An 18,416-nucleotide genomic window follows, 5' to 3' on the forward strand; every position below is an offset into this window, starting at 1 on the left:
AGCGCATGAAGAAACTCCATTCTGATGGACTTTTGGAATCACTTGATTATGAATCACTTGATACTTGCGAACCATGCCTCATGGGCAAGATGACTAAAACGCCGTTCTCCGGAACTATGGAGCGAGCAACAGATTTGTTGGAAATCATACATACTGATGTATGTGGTCCGATGAATATTGAGGCTCACTTCGGGTATCATTATTTTCTCACCTTCACAGATGATTTGAGCAGATACGGGTATATCTACTTGACGAAACATAAGTCTAAAACATTTGAGAAGTTTGAAGAATTTCAGAGTGAAGTGGAAAATCATCGTAACAAGAAAATAAAGTTTCTACGATCTGATCGTGGATGAGTATATTTGAGTTACGAGTTTGGTCTTCATTTGAAACAATGCGGAATAGTTTCGCAACTCACGCCACCTGGAACACCACAGCGTAATGGTGTGCCCGAATGTTGTAATCGTACGTTACTAGATATGGTGCGATCTATGATGTCTCTTACTGATTTACCGCTATCGTTTTGGGGTTATGCTTTAGAGACAGCTGCATTCACGTTAAATAGGCCACCATCTAAATACGTTGAGACGATGCCTTATGAACTATGGTTTGGCAAGAAAACAAAGTTGTCGTTTCTTAAAGTTTGGGGCTGCGATGCCTATGTGAAAAAGCTTCAACCTGATAAGCTCGAACCTAGATCGGAGAAATGTGTCTTCATAGGATACCCAAAGGAGACTATTGGGTACACCTTCTACCACAGATCCGAAGGCAAGACATTTGTTGCTAAGAATTGATCCTTTATAGAGAAGGAGTTTCTCTCGAAAGAAGTGAGTGGGAGGAAAGTAGAACTTGATGAGGTAACTGTACCTGCTCCCTTATTGGAAAGTAGTCCATTACAGAAACTGGTTCCTGTGACACCTACACCAATTAGTGAGGAAGCCAATGATGATGATCATGAAACTTCAGATCAAGTTACTACCGAACCTCGTAGGTCAACCAGAGTAAGATCCGCACCAGAGTGGTACGGTAATCCTATTCTGGAGGTCATGTTACTTGACCATGACGAACCTACGAACTATGAGGAAGCGATGATGAGATCAGATTCCGCAAAATGGCTTGAGGACATGAAATCTGAGATGGGATCCATGTATGAGAACAAAGTGTGGACTTTGGTTGACTTGCTTGATGATCATCAAGCCATCAAGAATAAATGGATCTTTAAGAAGAAGACTAACGCTGACGGTAATGTTACTGTCTACAAAGGTCGACTTGTTGCGAAACGTTTTTGACAAGTTCAAGGAGTTGACTACGATGAGACCTTCTCACCTGTAGCGATGCTTAAGTCCGTCCGAATCATGTTAGCAATTACCGCATTTTATGATTATGAAATTTGGCAAATGAATGTAAAGACTGCATTCCTGAATGGATTTCTGGAAGAAGAGTTGTATATGACGCAACCTGAAGGTTTTATCGATCCAAAGGGTGCTAACAAAGTGTGCAAGCTCCAGCGATCCATTTATGGACTGGTGCAAGCCTCTCGGAGTTGGAATAAATGTTTTGATAGTGTGATCAAAGCATATGGTTTTATACAGACTTTTGGAGAAGTTTGTATTTACAAGAAACTGAGTGGGAGCTCTGTAGCATTTCTAATATTATATGTGGATGACATATTGTTGATTGGAAATGATATAGAATTTCTGGATAGCATAAAAGGATACTTGAATAAGAGTTTTTCAATGAAAGACCTTGGTGAAGCTGCTTATATATTGGGCATCAAGATCTATAGAGATAGATCAAGATGCTTAATTGTACTTTCACAAAGCACATACCTTGATAAAGTTTTGAAGAAGTTCAAAATGGATCAAGCTAAGAAAGGGTTCTTGCCTGTGTTACAAGGTGTGAAGTTGAGTAAGACTCAATGCCCGACCACTTCAGAAGATAGGGAGAAAATGAAAAATGTTCCCTATGCTTCAGCCATAGGCTCTATCATGTATGCGATGTTGTGTACCGGAGCTGATGTGTGCCTTGCTATTAGTTTAGGAGGGAGGTACCAAAGTAATCCAGGACTGGATCACTGGACAGCGAGCAAGAACATCCTGAAATACCTGAAAAGGACTAAGGATATGTTTCTCGTTTATGGAGGTGACAAAGAGCTCATCGTAAATGGTTACGTCGATGCAAGCTTTGACACTGATTCAGACGATTCTAAATCGCAAATCATATACATGTTTATATTGAACGGTGGAGCTGACACTTGGAGCAGTTCTAAACAAAGCGTCGTGGCGGGATCTACGTGTGAAGCGGAGTACATAGCTGCTTCGGGAGAAGCAAATGAAGGAGTCTGGATGAAGGAGTTCATATCTGATCTAGGTGTCATACCTAGTGCATCGGGTCTAATGAAAATATTTGTGTGACAATACTGGTGCAATTGCCTTGGCAAAGGAATCCAGATTTCACAAGAGAACCAAACACATCAAGAGACGCTTCAATTCCATCCGCGATCAAGTCCAGGTGGGAGACATAGAGATTTGCAAGATACATATGGATCTGAATGTTGCAGACCCGTTGACTAAGCCTCTCTCACGAGCAAAACATGATCAACACCAAGGCTCCATGGGTGTTAGAATCATTACTGTGTAATCTAGATTATTGACTCTAGTGCAAGTGGGAGACTGAAGGAAATATGCCCTAGAGGCAATAATAAAGTTATTATTTATTTCCTTATTTCATGATAAATGTTTATTATTCATGCTAGAATTGTATTAACCGGAAACATAATACATGTGTGAATACATAGACAAACAGAGTGTCACTAGTATGCCTCTACTTGACTAGCTCGTTGATCAAAGATGGTTATGTTTCCTAACCATAGACATGAGTTGTCATTTGATAGACGGGATCACATCATTAGGAGAATGATGTGATTGACTTGACCCATTCCGTTAGCTTAACACTTGATCGTTTTAGTTTACTGGTATTGCTTTCTTCATGACTTATACATGTTCCTATGACTATGAGATTATGCAACTCCCTATTACCGGAGGAACGCTTTGTGTGCTACCAAATGTCACAACGTAACTGGGTGATTATAAAGGTGCTCTACAGGTGTCTCCAATGGTACTTGTTGAATTGGCATAGATTGACATTAGGATTTGTCCCTCCGATTGTTAGAGAGCTATCTCTGGGCCCTCTCGGTAATGCACATCACTATAAGCCTTGCAAGCAATGCAACTAATGAGTTAGTTGCGGGATAATGCATTACGTAAATGAGTAAAGAGACTTGCCGGTAACGAGATTGAACTAGGTATTGAGATACCGATGATCAAATCTCGGGCAAGTAACATACCGATGACAAAGGGAACAACGTATGTTGTTATGCGGTTTGACCGATAAAGATCTTTATAGAATATGTAGGAGTCAATATGAACATCTAGGTTCCGCTATTGGTTATTGACCGGAGACATGTCTCGGTCATGTCTACATAGTTCTCGAACCCGTAGGGTTCGCACGCTTAACGTTCGGTGACGATCGGTATTATGAGTTTATGTGATTTGATGTACCGAAGGTAATTCAGAGTCCCGGATGAGGTTGGGGTTATGACGAGGAGTCTCGAAATGGTCGAGACGTAAAGATCGATATATTGGACGACTATATTCGGACATCGGAAAGGTTCCGAGTGATTCAGGTATTTTTTTTGGAGTACCGAGGAGCTACGGGAATACAGGAAGAAGTATTGGGCCTCAATGGGCCAAGTGGTGGAAGAGGGGAGGCAGGGCGCGCGGCCCCTAGCCCAAACCGAATTGGACTAGGGGGCCGGCCCCCCTTTCCTCCTTTCCTCCCTCTCCTTCCTTCTCTCCTTCCCCCTTCCTTTCCTCCTCCTAGTAGGAGTAGGAAAGGGGAGTCCTACTCCTACTAGGAGGAGGACTCCTCCTGGCGCACCCTACAGGGCCGGCCGGCCTCCCCCCCTTGCTCCTTTATATACGGGGGTGAGGGCACCCTAGAACACACAAGATGATCATTGATCCCTTAGCCGTGTGCGGTGCCCCCTCCACAATCCACCTCGATCATATCGTAGCGGTGCTTAGGAGAAGCCCTCCGTCGGTAGCAACATCATCACCGTCATCACGCTGTCGTGCTGACGAAACTCTCCTGTGAAGCTCTGCTGGATCGGAGTTCGTGGGACATCATCGAGCTGAACGTGTGCTGAACTCGGAGGTGCCGTGCGTTCGGTGGTTCGATCGGTCGGATCATGAAGATGTTCGACTACATCAACTGCGTTCTCATAACGGTTCCGCTTACGGTCTACGAGGGTACGTGGACGATACTCTTCCCCCTCGTTGCTATACATCACCATGATCTTGCGTGTGCGTAGGATTTTTTTTTTTGAAATTACTACGCTCCCAAACAGTTTCTACTAACACGTTTTCTTCTCAATTGGATTATTCCAATAGGCTTCTATAGAGAAATAAACCAATTTTAAGATATGATTGAACTCATATAGAAATACATACATTGTATATCACTGGTACCGAAGTCCACTAGCATGTCATCGACACTAAGTAGTGGACCTTCATTTTGCTGAGCATGCTCTTGGTTGCGCACGTTCCAAGGAATGTGTGGGAACTTTCAACCATCGGAAAATTATTGTTATATTGAGGGAAGTAAGCTTCACACTTGTTCCCATGGGCCTCTTGTCCTTGGCCAATTGATGCATGCACAGATCCACCAAATGCATGGAAGTATCACATATCCTTGCAACCCGTGTTCTAAAACCACACTTATAGCAACCATTAGAGTTGCTAGCCTTGTCATTGGTTTGAAAATGACTTTTTCTCTTTTCAGCCCCATTCTTATTCTGCTTCTCATCACGCATCCACTTTCCTTCACAATTGACGAAATTGTTCAATATAAATCCTCATACAAGGATTAAAAGTGGAGAGCATCTCGATGAGATTAACATCCAGAACTGCAATATTGCAGAATCTCAACTACAAGTTGATCTGATGCACATAAGAGTTGTATGCTACCATAGACTCCAAGTCATGGAACCGGACGAGCGCCCATTTCCTGTGCACTTCAACCATCATCATCACCCTATATTGATCATACTGCTCCTCAAAAGAGCTCCAGAGTATCAGATACTCTATTTTTATTGATCATGGTGTAGTGAAGTGCAATGCAACATACTTTGCTATAGCGACTATAGCCGGAGCCCCTGAGCGGGTGTGGTTATGTGGGAACTGAGACCCAGGCTGCCAAGTTAATCTTTACATCAACCAGGTTCGATGATTAATACCATCAACGGCAAACTCATCAAAAAGTCTCTCTTGGATATGTGCAACATATCCTGCATGAAATCATCATGCACAACTAATTTACCTTTTAGTAAATTAATTTTAAATATCATCAACATAAAGCAACCATCAAATTGCCTAATCAGATATGCTGATATACAAATGTGCTTTAAAACACAGTAATATACCATAAATTACTGCAAAACACATTGGAAAACAATGTATAGCTAAAAGCTAATATCAAAAGGAAACCACGGAGAAGATGGTCCTAGGCCGAAACCACTCAGCCCAAGTTTTTTTTTCTCCTTTTCTTTTGTTACCAATGAAACCGGACGCATCCGGCGGCCGCGTCGTCGGTTTACTGTGCGTCCCACTTGGTAACCAGCGCCTTACCATTGCCTCGTACCGACGCAGCACGCTACGTCACCGCACCTCATACGTACAAGAGAAACAATCAGTCATTAGATTGATGATGATCGTAATCACAAGAAGACAACTGAATTAGCAATTTTCCTTTTATACTGACAGACGCATGCTCGTCCTCGCCGTGGATAGCGCTGATGCCTTTGAACACAGAGAAAACCATCCAGAAACAAGAAACAGGAGAAATGCATGTCTACCATGCACGGTATATCACATGCATGTAGCAGCCATTGATTTGATTGGAGATTCACGTGCATTAATGACTACTGCTTATAGTTGTCAGACTTTTCTTTCACTACTGTTCTAGCTATGCTCCATCATCCCATGTTTTTTCATTTTATTCCCAAGTCTAAATCTATTTTTTATTTTCAACCGAAAGTCCATTTTATGATCTATTTGCATATTTGTGTTTATGATGACAAAGACTTCAAAACGAGACCAGTTTTGATTATATTTTGACAAGTTCTAAAACTCAAATTTTCAAACATGGTGAAACATGATGGTACAGTCTGAAACACAATGCCCACGGATGAATTTAGATATAAAATACTCGTATTTACTAAGTAACTTTTAAATCCCATATGGAACAATTTAAAGCGCGCTAACACACGATCAAACACTTTGGTAAACAGTGTAACAAGATTATTTATGCGAAACGAAATAAAGTATTATTGGTTTTTCATATGGAATTAATAAATTTTGACGAAACAAGTTTGAAGCCTGGTGTTTTAGTTGTAAAAATAATTTCAAAAATTATATTCATTATTGGTCTTGTTTCAAGATCTTGCCGGAAAAACACATTGTTCTAAACAGAAAGTAAAACAAAAATCAACATATAGTAGGCATCTATTTGTTTGAATGAAACTAAATGACCAAAGAATAGCACATGTTAGAGAATAGAGAAAACACTATATATAATATCAATGGACCCACAAAACAAGAATAAAAAAATGTGTGCATGCATGCACGGGATGTCCCGTGCATGATAGAAAATCCACTCTCTCCAGAAACATTTCCTCTTTCTTCCATGTCGCCTCCTTGTTCTCTTGAACGGCCTGAAAGATAATAAGCGTTCCTACTCCCTCGAGGGGAGCCGCGTCTCGTATATATTGATGTGTGGCAGAAGCCTTGCCTTGGCGTACAAGAGATAAGAAGGAGTTTGAGTAGAACAAGGAATAGGAAGGAGGTTAGGATTACAACACAACGGATTACAGTAATATTCTCTAACACCCTCCCTTAATCTTAACTATCCTAGATTAAGATTACTCTTGAACTCCTCAAATGGTCTTGCTGGTAATGCCTTTGTAAAGCCATCTGCTACTTGATCCTTGGAGGGAATAAACCGTATCTCAAGTTTTTTTGCTGCAACTCTTTCTCGCACAAAGTGAAAATCAATTTCGATGTGCTTTGTCCTTGCATGAAATACAGGATTTGCAGACAAATATGTTGCTCCTAAGTTATCACACCATAAACATGAGATACGATTCTTCTTGATTCCCAATTCCTCAAGAAGTGATTCAATCCAAATAATTTCAACAGTTGCATTTGCCAAGGACTTGTATTCAGCTTCTGTACTTGACCGTGACACAGTGGCTTGCTTTCTAGCACTCCAAGAAATAAGATTAGACCCAAAGAATACTGCAAAGCCTCCAGTTGATCTTCTGTCATCACTGTATCCTGCCCAGCCAGCATCAGAGAATGCACTCACAAGAGAGGAATTAGAACGTTTGAGATGAAGTCCTATTCCCATAGTATGTTTCACATATCTTACAATCCTCTTGACAGCTGACCAATGTGCAGAAGTAGGTGTATGTAGATATTGACAAACCTTGTTGACAGCAAATGAGATATCTGGACGGGTGAGAGTTAAATATTGTAATGCTCCCACAGTACTCCTATACCTTGTACTTTCCTCCTCCTGAAGTGGCACACCTTCATATGCTGAAAGTTTTTCTAAGGAAGACAAAGGTGTAGGAACTGGCTTACAATTTTTCATTCCCATGCGAGACAGAAGCTCAATGATATATTTCTCCTGATTTAGCACAATTCCATCTTGAGTTTTCTTGACCTCAATACCTAGGAAGAAATGCAAATCACCTAGATCCTTCAAGGCAAACTCTGAGCTCAAGTCATGCAGAAGTGCATTAGTAGCATTTTGGGAAGAACTTGCAACTATGATATCATCAACATATATAAGCACAAAAATGACTACTCCAGCCTTGTTGTAAATAAACAAAGATGTATCAGCTTTGGAGGCAATGAAACCAAGATATTTCAACTGTAAGCTCAATCTGGAGTACCATGCTCTGGGTGCTTGTTTTAAACCATAGAGTGCTTTGTCAAGCTTGCAAACATAATGCGGTGACTTCTTATCCTCGTAACCAGGTGGCTGTCTCATAAAAACTTCCTCTTCTAGAATACCATGCAAGAACGCATTCTGTACATCTAGCTGTCGTAGACTCCAACCCTTGGATACAGCAATGGCTAGCACAAGTCTGATAGTTGCAGCTTTAACAACAGGACTGAAAGTGTCCTCATAATCAATACCATAACATTGTTTAAAACCCTTTGTAACTAGACGCGCTTTATACCTGTCAATGGAGCCATCTGCCTTCTTTTTAATTCTGTAAACCCATTTGCAATCGATGATGTTTTTACCTTTCTGATTTGGTACAAGATGCCATGTCTTGTTCCTCATAAGTGCAGAGTATTCCTCATCCATTGCCTTCTTCCACTTAGGATCATCAAGTGCACTATTCAATGTTGTTGGTTCTCTTGAAATACACAACATTCCATATGGTATAGTCTCATCTTTTCTTATTTTAGGATTTCGTATACCTTTCTGTAACCGAGTCATAACTCGTGAAGGGGCTGTTGGCTGGACCACAGGAGCACTCGCCGCAGAGGATCCTGAAGAATCTGCATGTGCTGACACAGGCGAATTTGACGCCTCCTGTACAGAAAATCCCGTAGCTGTTGGTGTAGCCGCTGGTGTGGCCGCCTCCGCTGAGGCCACACGGGTGCCAGCCTTCCGAGCCGGCACAGCGGATCGATCGCCCGACCGCGGTTGCAGGCGCACGTTGGGCGAGGGGGATCCGGTCGGGGATCCGGTCCCGCCTGCTGCTGAGGTGGCGGCGCGGGAGTGGCGCGCGCTGGGCGAGGGGGATCCGGCCCCGCGCCTGGCCCCGCCTGCTGCTGTACCAGCGCTGCAGCTGGTAGGGGCGCGATCCGAGGCTGATTTTGTCGCGTGATCCGAGGTCTGCACGCGCACAGGAGTTGCGGGCGCCGCCGGATCAGCTTCATCATCCGTGCCAGGTTCGTCTCCTTCCTCACCATGAAATATAAGATCATCTTGGGCTATATTTTCGAAATTTTGATCATTTTGAGCACCGTTTTCACCAGGAACCTGCACAGGCAACAGAGAAGGACCAGTACCAGCAGGAATATCATCACTTTGATTAGTACAACTGTCGCCCCCATGATCAAAAGACCGAAGATGTGGAGGAAGAAGGAGGATTTCCTTGCGGAGAAGTGCACCGGCGTTGGGATGAAGGGAAGCAAAAGGAAACACGGACTCATCAAAGACAACATCTCTGGATATGTAGACCCTACCAGTAGGAACATCTAGACATTTAACCCCTTTATGCATGGGACTATAGCCTAAGAAGACACACTTTTTGGAGCGAAAAGCGAGTTTGCGTGTGTTATAGGGTCTAAGGTTGGGCCAACATGCACAACCGAAAACATGAAGGGATGTGTAGTTGGGTGTGACACCAAGGAGCCGTGTAATGGGTGTTTCAAATTTTATGACTTTACTTGGAAGCAAATTGATAAGGTATGTGGCAGTTAAGAACGCTTCATCCCAGAACTTGAGTGGCATGGATGCATTGGCTAGCAATGCTAGTCCCATATCAACTATGTGACGGTGCTTTCTTTCAGCAGATCCGTTTTGTTGGTGAGCATGAGGGCAAGAAACATGATGTGAAATACCAAGTTTTTGGAAGAAAGAGTTCAATTTTTCATACTCACCACCCCAGTCACTTTGCATAGCAATGATCTTGGATTTCAATTTGCGTTCAACAAGATTTTGGAAATTGATGAAGACTTGGAATACATCAGATCGTTTCTTTAACAAGTAAATCCAAGTAAATTTACTATAGTCATCAATAAAACTTACATAGTAAGAAAATCTCCCAACTGAGGTAGGGGCTGGCCCCCATACATCTCAAAATATAAGTTGTAGAGGAGCAGTAGACACACTAGTAGAGATAGGGTAAGGTAATTGATGACTTTTTGCTTGTTGACACGGATCACACACTGACTCAACACTATTCTCATAAGAGAGTTTATTTTTGCTAAGAACATATTTAACTATGACCGAAGATGGATGACCTAATCAACTATGCCACCTTGATGATGATGGCTTGGTGACAATGTTTGCTTGTTTATTGGACCATGAAGATGATGATGATGATATGAGTGGATAGAGGCCTCCCACGCACCGTCCTCTAAGAATAATTCTTCTTGTTCTCAAGTCCTTGACAAGAAAAAGTAAGGATAAAACTCTATAAGAACATTGTTATCAAGGGTGAATCGATGAACAGAAACAAGATTTTTTTGAAGTTTGAGGGACATGCAAGACATCTTTAAGGTGCAAATTTTTCATGGGGTTTTTAACAATTGAACTACCAATGTGAGTGATATTCATACCAGAACCGCTTGCCGTGCGAATTTGGTCGCCTCCGTTGTATTTATCCCGCATTGTTAACTTGTCAAGTTCACCTGTGATGTGATTTGTTGCTGCACTGTCGGCGTACCAATTGGTGTCCACGCCGTAGGAGACAACATGCGCCTCCTTTTCCTCTTGATCATTCTCTTCATAGCGCCACCAGCAGACACGTGCACCTCCTGGATGATGTTTGAGGCATATCTGGCACTCAGGATAGTCATGCTACTGCTCGCGTACCTGTTGTTGCTGTTGCTGTCGAGGGCGTCCTTTGAATCCGCCTCCTCTGTTTGCAGGAGAGGGCTGGCGATCACCACGGTCACCGCGGCCGCTCCCTCTTCCTCCTCGCCGGCGGGGTCTACCACGGGACTGGCCGCGGCCTCTATAGACGGCGTTGGCAGATGAATGAAACCCGCCTGATGACGAGTCTCCCAACATCTCCATCCTCTGATCAAAGGCGGAGATCTGAGCAAAGAGGTCGTCGGCGGTAATTGTGTTCTTGACAGCGCCGATCGCCGCCACCACGGAGTCGTAGTCGCGGTCGAGTCCTGCCAGGATGTAGTCCACCATCTCTGGATCAGAGACGGGACGACCAGCAGCAGCTAGTTCATCCCCAAGGCTCTTCATCTCCGCCATATACGCCGAGCTCGACATTGTGCCCTTCTTGGTGTTGGTGATCGCGATCCTTAGATTGGTGATCCGGGACTGTGATTGCGAGGCGAAGAGATTGTTCACCGTCGTCCAGAGCTCATAGGTGGAGTCCTTCCCGACGACTTGCGCAAGAATTTCTGGACACATGGAGTTAAGAAGATATGAGAAGACCTGCTGATCTTTGGCGATCCAGGGCCCGTACAGAGGGTTCGGCTCTAGGGCCGTCGTCTTGTCCGCCTTCGTGACCTCCACAGTCTTGGGCGGAGCGAGGTCAGAATTGTCCAAGAGCCCGGTTACCTACGCACCTCGCAGGGCCGGGAGCCCCTGGGTCTTCCAGAGGATGAAATTTCCTCTTGCTAGCTTCTCTGATGGCGGCGAACCGAGATTGAGGGCGACGCCTACTGAAGAAGCCATGGTGATAATAATATGCGGTTCTAGGGTTTTGGTTTGTGGCTAGATGTATGAGAAGAGGTGGCTCTAATTATCATGAAAGATAATAAGCGTTCCTACTCCCTCGAGGGGAGCCGCGTCTCGTATATATTGATGTGTGGCAGAAGCCTTGCCTTGGCGTACAAGAGATAAGAAGGAGTTTGAGTAGAACAAGAAATAGGAAGGAGGTTAGGATTACAACGCAACGGATTACAGTAATATTCTCTAACACGGCCGCGTTAGTCATGTCGCCCTTGCGCCGCTGCAGCAGCCCGCAGTCCTACCGGCCGCCGTGCCTTTACCTGTTAATGTGCAGTCAGCCATCCCATTGAACGCTGTTGCCGACGCCACGCGCCCTCGCGATCCACGCCGTCACCCACTGGCAACATGCTGCCACCCCGGGACGAGCGGCGTTGTGGTGGATGGCCACCGGTTCCATTTTCCGCCGCCGAGGCCGAGCCGCCATAATCCCGGTCATTGAAGCCGCCGCCGGGAGAAGCTTGCTGCGGCAGTCACCGCTGCATGGCGCCGCGCGCTAGGAGATGCCGCAGCCAGGCATGAGGGGCTTGCCGTCACTGGCGGCCAAGCCGGAGGGCGGCATGCTCCGGGAGATTGAGGCCGGCCGCGCCCCGTCATGGGCGTCTCGCTAGTTCTCGTCACAGAAGTTGACCTCCCTTCCTCGTTGCGCTGTCGTTCGTACAGGGCCTTTCTCTCAACGGAGAGCAAAGTGCTGATAACATCTGAAGAAACAATTGCTAGAATGAATCAATCGCTCTTTCTATTGATGATGATTGTACAATATATACCATCCGAGGGGTTGCATCCAAGGGACGCGTCGGTTAGAGGAGACGGGACAAGAGACGCGACGGTGGCAGACTCTAACTGCCCGTCGGTTTACAAAGATAAGGAGATTATCCTTAATTAACCATAATTAATTATTCCCGAACACATGGGTGGCGGGCACGCAACGTAAGTCAGAAGAAGCATGGGTGCACACTTGACGTATGCTCGCGAACCCTTTGACCCGACGGATTGGAACGGCTCGCCCCGGAGATCTGGGGATCGAGTCGCCGGCATAGTGGACTCATCGTCGTCGAGGCCGGCGCACGTTACGTCGCGAGGCCGCCGCGTGAGCAGATGGATGATGCGTAAGCCGGCATGGCTGGAGGCACATGGATGGATCATGGATCACAAATTCATAACTGCTTCCATCTCTTTATTCATCATCATATGATTATGTATCATCGCCAGGAAGTTAACGCATGCATGGTTGCATTGCGCTCTTCCATGGATGAATGTACATGCATGTACGTGTCAACGTACGTGCCCGTTACACTTGGATGCCGCATTACGTACGTACGTACGTACGAGCAGCTTATTTAGGCTGAAGATGTAGGTATAGTATAAGCATAAGAGATAGCTAGTTAGAACTGGATGTTGTAGGCCGGCGACTTGTCCGGGTTGAAGAGCCCGAAGCTCCTCTCCGTGGCGTCCCCGGTCTTCTGGTTCTCGTTGAACATGGCGAAGATGTACGTCTCCAGCGCCTGCCGCTTCTTGGGCGTGCCCCCGCCGACGTGGTTGATCAGCCCCTGGTTGTACGTCCGCGCGTTGTCCGCCGACGCCGCGAACCCGCCGGCCGACGGCCACCCGCTCTCGGAAATCACCACCTTCACGCCCGGCGCGCCGGCCTTCTCCAGCGCCGCGTACACGGCGTCCACCATCGCGTCGAACAGGGATGTGTAGGTCAGCCCGTTGTTCTGGTCACGCACGGTGGTGCCCGGCTGGAACGTGGCGTAGTTCAGGCTGATGTCCCGCGGGTTGTCGCGGTACGCGAAGTAGGGGTACACGTTGGCGAGCAGCGGCGCGCCGGTGCTCGCCAGGAGCCGGGCCACGTCCGACATGTACGACTGCGCGAACACGCCAGCGGAGGGCGGGAAGGAGTTGGCCACCGCGTCGAACCGGATCGAGGTGGACACCTTGATGGCGCTGAGACCGGCGGCGGAGAGGGCCGCGTTGAGGTTGCGCATGGCCGGGACGATGCTCTGCGTGTCGCCACCCTGCACCTCGTTGCCGGCGGCGATGTACTTGATGTTGACAGCCGGGTAGTATGGCCGGACATTGTTCTGGACCCAGGACGCCGCGTTGGAGGTGCTGGCGGCGATGTTGGAGAGCTGGTCGTTGCCGATGTCGAGGATGAGACCGATGCCGGAGTTGCGGAGCGCGGAGAGGGCCTGCCCGTCGGCGAAGTAGATGCGCATGCCGTTGATGCCCTTGGACCTGTAGAGCTGCACCACGTCGCTCCGGGAGGGGAGGTTGTTGCCGATCACGCCGTAGCACACGCCGATGGATTGCACACCTGCATGCATGCGGATAAGAGTGGCTGTTTAGCTGTCGTGGGCGTTGACGTGAATGGCTATGCATGTAAACGGTGGAGTAGGCATGTTAACTTATCTCCGTTCACCACAATAAGATGTTTGCATATTTTAATATAGACTACATATTAAGAATTAAAATAAACAAACAAACACATTAAAAGGTATCTATATACATCCAATTTAGGGGGAAAAAATAGATGAACTGTTCGAAAAAACAAGATGAATTCTGTAGTGTCTCCGTCAATTTTCTTTGTCTCGTAAACACACTGTCAGTGGGTGCATCCGTGCATGCATGCGAAGGAGATAGAAAATAAGAACATGAGAGAATGTACGTACTCATAGGAACAGCAGCGAACGCTCCAATGAAGAGAGCAACGGCAAACATGGAAGCAACATCCTTTCCAGCCATTGCTGCTAGCTTAGCTCCCTGTGTATATGCTGCTCTTCAATGCTACCCAATACTACTAGAGCTGGTGTGTGCCTATACAGCTGCACCACGCACCCCTTTTATACACGTCCTCCGCCCGGCTGCGTACGTGGTCGTGTTGCGCCCTGCCTACTTTAATCAGCGCAGCTACTTTGACTCCGGCAAAACCGAAGGTGCACGGCACGGCGACATGGCGTATGTACGTATCGTGCATGACACGGACGTCACTCTCCGGTGCGGCCTAACCCGTCGTCTCCTTCCGCCTTTCTTCCACGGAAAACTCCGGGGGTTGTGGAAATTCGACCCATTTTTCTCGATGGTGTACTTGAGCTAGCTGGCCATGCTCTGTCCTCCTCATTAACATGTTGTACTAGCATTTTTTTTTCCGGGGACATAGGGCCGGTACAAGGTTTACTACTACTAGTGCACTACAGGTTCTGCGAACCGTCGGATTTTTTTTCCATTACCAGCCCGGATTCAAACGTGTGCTTAATTTTGCACTTCAGCCCTCTTTCCAATAATTTAACGGTTTTGCTATTTTGCAGTTGACTGTTTTTCAATTCGCTCTCATTCAATTTTCTGTCCCTTCTATCTCGCGCTAAGATTCGCGCTGAGAACCCTTGTTTTCTTGTTTTCGGACGCAGTTTACTTTGTCGGGCGCAGTTTTATTTTGGCACATCCCGTTAGCGCCACCTGGTGTCTCTCAGTTTTCCTTTTCATCCCTCCTACGGTCCCACATCATTTTTTCCCACTTCATTTTAGGCGGGACTGTTTCAATAAGGCAGAGGGGCGGAGAGGAGGGATAGGAGGAGGTGCTCGAGCAGCGGAGGAGAGGAGGCGATTCCACCGGGTTCATGCCGTTTCCGAGCCCCGTATCCCCTGGTTGGTTGTTCTTGTCTTTCCCTATTTCTCGCTTTTGATTTTCCCTACCCCTGTTAGTGTAGCTTCCAGATCTAGGGCTGTTGATTCTTGGTGGTTGTGTTTTTGATGCGTTGTTGGGATATTTGATTAGTCTGGCACATGTTGTGCATGTGTAGTTCTACCATCTGCTGTAGGTTGCTTGTTGGTGGTATTTTTAGGTTTGGGATTCGTCTGGCTCGTCATGTGCATGTGCATGTGTTGTACTGTCATGCCAGTAGTAGTATGGTGCGCTTAAATTGCTTCTGTTCATTTGGCATGCCCTTGAATTGTAATACAGCGGAATTTAACTTTGATTTACATTGTAATATAGGGTAGGATTCTACTGTAATATGCCTTAAATTGCCCTGTAATTTTACTAACCACAGATTTATTGTGTAATTTTTATGCTTGATCACAGTAATTTCCCCCTGATTTTCTCTGTAATATATATGATTTAGTATTGTAATTGTTTGTAGGGTTACACTGTATTTGTCAGTTAATTTTTGTAGGGCCTACACTATAATGTATCAGAGTTTTACACTATAATTTGTATGATTGAGCACTGTAATTTGTATTTTTCATACAGTGGATACCTTTGAATTGCACGGCTTACAGCGTAATATACCGCACTTTTACATTGTAATTTCAATGCTTCAGCTCTGTAATTGTTGTATAGCTTACATAGTATTTTGTCAGATATATTACTTTGCTTTTTTCACTGTGTTATACCCCATATTTTCTCTGTAATTTATATGCTTCAGAACTGTAATTGTTTCTATGGTTACACTGTATTTGTCAGATAGATTACAGTGAATTTACCTTTGTATTGTTGTAAGGCTTACACTGTAATATACCAGAGTTATACACTGTAATATGGTTGGGCACTGTAATTGTTGTAGGACTTGCACTGTCATTTACAAGAGTTTTACCCTGTAATTGTTGTAGGGCTTACAGTATTTGTCAGATACATTACAGTGGATTTTACATTTGAATTGTGTGGCTTACACTGTAATATACTGCAGATTTACACTGTAATTTGAATGCTTCAGCACTGTAATTGTTGTAGGACTTACAGAGTATTTTTTAGATAGATCACAGTGGATTTTACATCTGATTTTACGGTGTATTTACGAGTTTAATACCTGGGAATAATAGTGTAATTCTAGGGGATTTACAATGTAATTCGTGGGTGTTTACAGTGTAAATTCATCGGTTATACAAGGGTAAATCCCTGGGAACTTGCAGTGTCATTTCCTTTGTATTCACAGTGGAAATCTATTGTGTGTCTTTTCAGAGTTTGCACTTTAATTTTCAGCTATCAGGATTTACAGTGTAATTTCCATGCCTTTGCTATTGTAATTGTTGACATAAGACAGCAAATTTTCTGTAATTCCAGAGTTCTATAATTGCTAGTGATCACACATTCCAGAGTCTCCTGTTGTCTCTCGAATTTCTTTGTAACTAGTTTCTCTGATGTTTCTTGGTGAAGCGGGGTGAATGGGATGAGGAATTGGTGAAGCTGGTGAAGAGGGTAAAGATTTGGAGTAGGATTTAAGAGTGTTCCTGACCTGTAGATTGTCTGGTGAGCTCCTCCAATTTTTGGCCGTTGTTCCTCCTCCTTCCTCCTCTCCATGTACCCCCCCCCCCCCCTGGCTATGAGGTTCTGGATCTGGTGTCGCTCTGGACCGGGTTGTGGTCTAGGTTTCATTGATTCGGGTTTATTTCCTGACCCATTTTATTTGAAATACAGGTGACATCTGCTTATTAGTTAGGACATTTGAATGTTTTCCAATTGTTAAAACAGTCAAATGCTAAATAGACAGTCCCTAATTTAATCCGTGCATTTAATATTTTGTACAAACTATGAAAATGATATATATTTTTCAAAACAGGGTGTCTGATTCGGGATCCGTGTCAATCATGCTATTCGTCTCCATGACATCTTCGAAACACAATCAATGTTGAACATGTTTTGAATATTTATTTATTTTTTATTTGTTGATTTGTTTTTAGGGAAATGGAAGTTTTATTCCATAAGTACGAATGTAATTAGCTAGACGATCTCCTACCCCATTCCGATCCGAATAAACTCCCTCTCCTACAACTGAGACTTAATCCCAGTGGCCAGGAGCACATAAGCGGACCGCAACAGGTTATCATTCGTAAAGATGGAGACCGCCTCATAAGAATCTGATTGAACAATTACTGGCAGCTCCCTATGATGCATAGCTAGAGCCATACATTGCATCAGCACATGGGATCCCTGCCTCAAGATCCTCATTACAGTTAAGAGGTACCGATATGTCGCAAAGACCATCAAACCAACCTGACTTCTCAACACCATACCTGCAGTTGTCGTGCCGTCGCCAAGGAGTTGTCAACAAAGAGGGCTACTCGTCTTGAAGGCGGCACAGGGTGGCCTGGGGGAGTACATACTTTGACACACGGCTTGGAGTAAACCTTAGTAAGCGTGATGCATGGTAAGGCATCTTACCTTTGATGATCTCCACAGTGGTGTAATTCCTTTGATTGTTTCAGTAACTTCAAGTGACTATCCAAAAAATCAACACTTGTTCCAACCGGGAGAATCTCCTTACCATGCACCAGATTTGTGCCCAAGTTCCACATGCGCCAAACTAAAATGATGACCATATCACGTACTTGATCAGTGTAACTGTGAGAGCAACAAGTAGATGAAGAATCCATTCTTTTCTTCTTTTTTGTGAAAATAAGAATCCATTTTTTTCCACTATTGACTAGTACTGCATCCGTTCCTAAATATAAGTCTTTTTTTATAGATTTCAGACTACATTTGAATGTATATAGACGTCTTTTAGAGTATAGATTCACTTATTTTATCTTGTATGTAGTCTATAGTGAAATCTCTTAAAAATTATATTTAGAAACGGAGAAGGGACTAGTTCATTTGGCCGGAGCAGCCAAATTTCTCTTATGGATTCCCAGAGGACCCGTGCATGGCTGCGTGAAAAAAGTGCATGGAAGCTTCCTTCCACTTCCACGCGCACACACCAGACATGCAAGTCGTTTGGATATACTTGTGTACCTTGCACTGGTTCGTGGCGAGCCCACCGGTCGTTGCTTTCCACGCCATTACACGCATCTTCAGTGGCACTTGTGCGCGCTAAATATAGCTCAAGAGAGAACGCTCACCTTCTGGCTGGCAGCTAGAT

At 44.9% G+C, this 18,416-nt stretch overlaps 1 protein-coding gene across 1 annotated transcript; it reads right to left on the reverse strand.

The window, feature by feature from the left end:
- Positions 1-12,716: 12,716 nt before the first annotated feature.
- On the reverse strand, positions 12,717-14,392 carry LOC125546022 (glucan endo-1,3-beta-glucosidase GII). Its single transcript, XM_048710098.1, has 2 exons — positions 14,235-14,392; positions 12,717-13,879 (listed from the first exon to the last, which is right to left on the reverse strand). Exons 1-2 carry the CDS (start codon positions 14,305-14,307, stop codon positions 12,948-12,950), a joined length of 1,005 nt encoding a protein of 334 aa, XP_048566055.1. The 5' UTR covers positions 14,308-14,392; the 3' UTR covers positions 12,717-12,947.
- Positions 14,393-18,416: the final 4,024 nt, after the last annotated feature.

The sequence above is a fragment of the Triticum urartu genome, chromosome 3 (assembly GCF_003073215.2).
Source record: "Triticum urartu cultivar G1812 chromosome 3, Tu2.1, whole genome shotgun sequence".
NCBI lineage: Eukaryota > Viridiplantae > Streptophyta > Magnoliopsida > Poales > Poaceae > Triticum > Triticum urartu.

Coding starts and splice junctions, on each gene's coding strand:
- LOC125546022 (XM_048710098.1), bottom strand. CDS start 14,307: ATGGCTGGAAAGGATGTTGCTTCCATGTTTGCCGTTGCTCTCTTCATT. Junction 13,880..14,234: donor GTTCGCTGCTGTTCCTATGA/GTACGTACATTC, acceptor GCATGCATGCAG/GTGTGCAATCCATCGGCGTG.